Source organism: Triticum urartu, chromosome 2A (genome assembly GCF_056163025.1).
Source record: "Triticum urartu cultivar PI428250 chromosome 2A, HENAU_Tu73, whole genome shotgun sequence".
In the NCBI taxonomy this organism is placed as follows: Eukaryota; Viridiplantae; Streptophyta; class Magnoliopsida; order Poales; family Poaceae; genus Triticum; species Triticum urartu.
Window position 1 is genome coordinate 543268419 of NC_141874.1, and position 3630 is coordinate 543272048.

At 56.5% G+C, this 3630-nt stretch overlaps 1 protein-coding gene across 1 annotated transcript; it reads left to right on the plus strand.

Moving 5' to 3' along the window:
• Positions 1-472: 472 nt before the first annotated feature.
• Positions 473-3267, plus strand: LOC147985813 (transcription factor MYB16-like). Its single transcript, XM_087544310.1, has 3 exons — positions 473-948; positions 1098-1227; positions 2215-3267. Exons 1-3 carry the CDS (start codon positions 816-818, stop codon positions 2933-2935), a joined length of 984 nt encoding a protein of 327 aa, XP_087400436.1. The 5' UTR covers positions 473-815; the 3' UTR covers positions 2936-3267.
• The last annotated feature ends 363 nt before the right edge of the window (positions 3268-3630 follow it).

Genomic DNA, 3630 nt, shown 5'->3' on the forward strand with positions numbered 1-3630 from the left:
GTATGCTAGTAGCAAGTTACTGGTAGGAGAAATTGGATTGGATTCGGTTTGCGTGCGCATGTGCGGGAGGCGGCGATGAAAATAGTGTCTCGCGGCGGGGGAGGGGGGAGGGGCCGTGCGCCATGAAGGCGTGGAGGGGGGTCGGCGATGGGCGATGGGCGCAGGAAGACGACACGCCGTACGCCGTCCACCTCACAGCGCGGAGGGGAGGGGAGGGGAGGGGGGAGGCCGCAAGCAAGCAAAGAGGAGAGGACCATCTGGGTCCGGCTCCGATCCGATTAAATGCACGCCCTCTGATCGGGTGGATCGCGATTGCCACCCATGGCCATGGCCATCGCCGCGAGCGAAATCCCGGTCCTGCCCTCGCGCTGCTGACGCCCGGCCCCGCGGCGCAGGCAGGCAGGGTCGCAGCGCCCGAAGAAGATATCGCGCCCGGCCCCACCGCGGGCGCCCCTTCCTTCCTCTATTTATGCCTCTACACCGACCGACCTCACACACACACACACACACACCACAAAGCTAGCGAGCCACACTGCGCTGCACTGCACGCCACTGATCGGTGCCTCACTTCTCTCTCTACCACCACTACTACTCCTACTCTGCTCACTGGCAGCATACATTGCTGCTACTGTACGCGTAGTCACTCACAGTGCCCTGCCAGGAAGATCTCCCGTAGTCAATTCGCTTGATCAGGCCAGGCTACTCGGCACTAACTTAAGCAAGAAGAAAAGGGGGAGGAATTCGTTCGTGGGAGCGCAAGGAGAGCGAGGGAGGGAGAGCTTGTGCTGCGATCGATCGGGCCGGCAGGAGGGGCGATGGGGCGATCGCCGTGCTGCGAGAAGGAGGGGCTGAAGAAGGGGCCGTGGACGCCGGAGGAGGACCAGAAGCTGCTCTCCTACATTGAGCAGCAGGGCCACGGCTGCTGGCGCTCGCTGCCGGCCAAGGCCGGTGAGCACCCCGACCTCATCCAATTTGCTAGCTCTTGCACCCCAACTTCATCCCCTCCCGGGTGCTCCTCCTGCATTCTGCTTTGCTATGTTGCTTGGGTCATTGCTGACATGAATGATGGGAAACCGGGCGTAATCTTTGATTTGCAGGGCTGCAGCGGTGCGGCAAGAGCTGCCGGCTCCGGTGGACCAACTACCTCCGGCCGGACATCAAGAGGGGCAAGTTCAGCCTGCAGGAGGAGCAGACCATCATCCAGCTCCATGCGCTTCTCGGCAACAGGTCATCACCCATCCCAGCCCATCATGGACGAACTGTCCTACATATGCCGCTTAGTTTGCACCCAGAATTCACTTAATTCACCGCCTAATTATGATGGAATCTGGTCCCTTATTTAGTGGTTGCAACAATTTTGACTGCCAATAGAGTAGAGTACGTACGATGCTGGTCGCCGACTGCCCGAGTCCGGGGAAGTCAAGAACACGCTAGCTCCACCGTAGTCTTCACACATTTATGGGTAGCGGGGTGGTACATACTTACACTGGGAGGGCCGTGAGATACGAGTAAAACGTAGCCGCTGCATGTACTGCTCTTGGCCGAGTCGTAGCGACGTACACATGTTTTCCCATCCCAGCATTGCGTGAAATTTACCCTTCGAATTGCGATCTCACTAGCACGTACAAGACGAACAATCCCCTCTGTTTTAACTGTTACTGTATGTCTGTATGTCGGTCTGCCTTGCTGTGCAGTACAGAACTAGCTAGTGGTAGTGCTGTTCTTCTGCCTCGCACTGTAGAAAAAACAGAGAGAGAAGCGTCCATCATTCAGCCCGTAGAACGACTATGCATCAACAGTGAGAGCGTTTTGCCAAAAAGAAAAAAGAAAAGTAATACGTACTGGTGGCGAGAACGGGTTAATAATCAATCAATGAATGCACGCATCGGCTTGGGAAAAAGGAGTGAAAAAGTTGGGCCATGTGTGGCTCTCCCCCGAATTTTCCTTTCTCTTTTTACATGATTCGGCATTGAAGCTTGTCATTTATGGATCGTCGTGGACCAAGCCTGGGCCTGGCTTTGGGCCACTCTGGCCACCTGCTCTCTTGCCATTTGACTCCCACGCCTCATCCCATCATGCATCTCTGGCGTCTCTCTCTACGGAGTACAACGCCGATGCCATGCCCACTCTCACGGTTACTTTTCGAGATGGTCTTATTTTAACCATCATGTCCTGAGATTATTTTTCATTTGCGATCGGCGTGTGTGTGTGCAGGTGGTCGGCGATCGCGACGCACCTGCCCAAGCGCACCGACAACGAGATCAAGAACTACTGGAACACGCACCTCAAGAAGCGGCTGGCCAAGATGGGCATCGACCCGGTCACGCACAAGCCGCGCTCCGACGTGCCCGGCGGCGCGGGGGGCGGCGGGGCCGAGGGCGCGGCCGGCGCGCAGCACGCCAAGGCCGCGGCGCACCTCAGCCACACGGCGCAGTGGGAGAGCGCGCGGCTCGAGGCCGAGGCGCGCCTGGCGCGCGAGGCCAAGCTGCGCGCGCTCGCCGCCTCCGCCTCCTCCTCCGCGCAGTACCTGTCGGCGGCCCACGCCGCCGCGCCGGGGCTCGACTCGCCAACGTCCACGCTCAGCTTCGCCGACAGCGCCGCGCTCGCGTCGGTGCTGGAGGCGCACAGCGCCGCGGCCGCCGCGCGCGCCGCCATGCAGCCCATGCAGGCGTACGAGGAGGCGTGCAAGGACCAGAACTGGGGCGACGCCGACGCCGCCGACGCGGGCTTCGCCGAGGCGGCAGGGTTCACCGGTCTGCTTCTTGACGGCTCGTTGAGCCAGAACCCGAGGCCGGTGGCGAGGGACGACACGGCCGAGGCGGGCGAGACGGAGGAGGAGAAGAACTACTGGAACAGTATACTGAACCTGGTCAACTCGTCTGCGTCAGCGGTGGTGCCCGCCGACGAGGCGTACTCGCCGGCGCCAGAGTTCTGAGCGGTGGCGACCTCTGCACATGCTTTGCCTGCATGCACCCCACCAGGCACATGACACAGTAAATAGTTATTAGTGGTGACCGTGGAATAAGATGGGACTAATGCTAGTGGTACTACAGTTAATCGCGTTATTGGGTTTATTATCTGACACAGTGCTCTGATTAGACGTGTGAGCAAGAAGATTTTATCGATCTTGGAGCTTGTTGCCTGCAGCTTCCTTCGGCAAAATTACTTACATGTTCTGTAAAACTAAGACAATGATCTCGAACTTCTTCTTCTTCTTTTGAAGAGAACAATGCCTGGTAATTTAGCTACTTGACTATTGTAGTCTTATATCCATTTTCGTCTACCATATACAGTAACGCTAACCAACTTGCTATGAAGAAGACTGTCGACTTCTGAATAAGATGGGACTAATGCTAGTAACGGGGTTAATCGCGTTCTTGGGTTTATCTGACACGGTGCTCTGATTAGATGTGTGAGCAAGAAGGTTTTTTCGATCTTGGAGCTTGTTGCCTGCTTCTTTCGGCAAAATTTCTTACATGTTCTGTAAAACTAAGACGATGATCTCGGAATTTCTTCTTCCTCTTCTTATTCTGCTGCAGAGAAAAATGCCGATAATTTATCTACTTGGCTATCCGATAAATTATCTTCTTCTGCAATGTAATGAAAGCATATTGCAGTTTTCCGTCCTTC

Coding starts and splice junctions, on each gene's coding strand:
- LOC147985813 (XM_087544310.1), top strand. CDS start 816: ATGGGGCGATCGCCGTGCTGCGAGAAGGAGGGGCTGAAGAAGGGGCCG. Junction 949..1,097: donor CTCGCTGCCGGCCAAGGCCG/GTGAGCACCCCG, acceptor TTTGATTTGCAG/GGCTGCAGCGGTGCGGCAAG. Junction 1,228..2,214: donor CATGCGCTTCTCGGCAACAG/GTCATCACCCAT, acceptor GTGTGTGTGCAG/GTGGTCGGCGATCGCGACGC.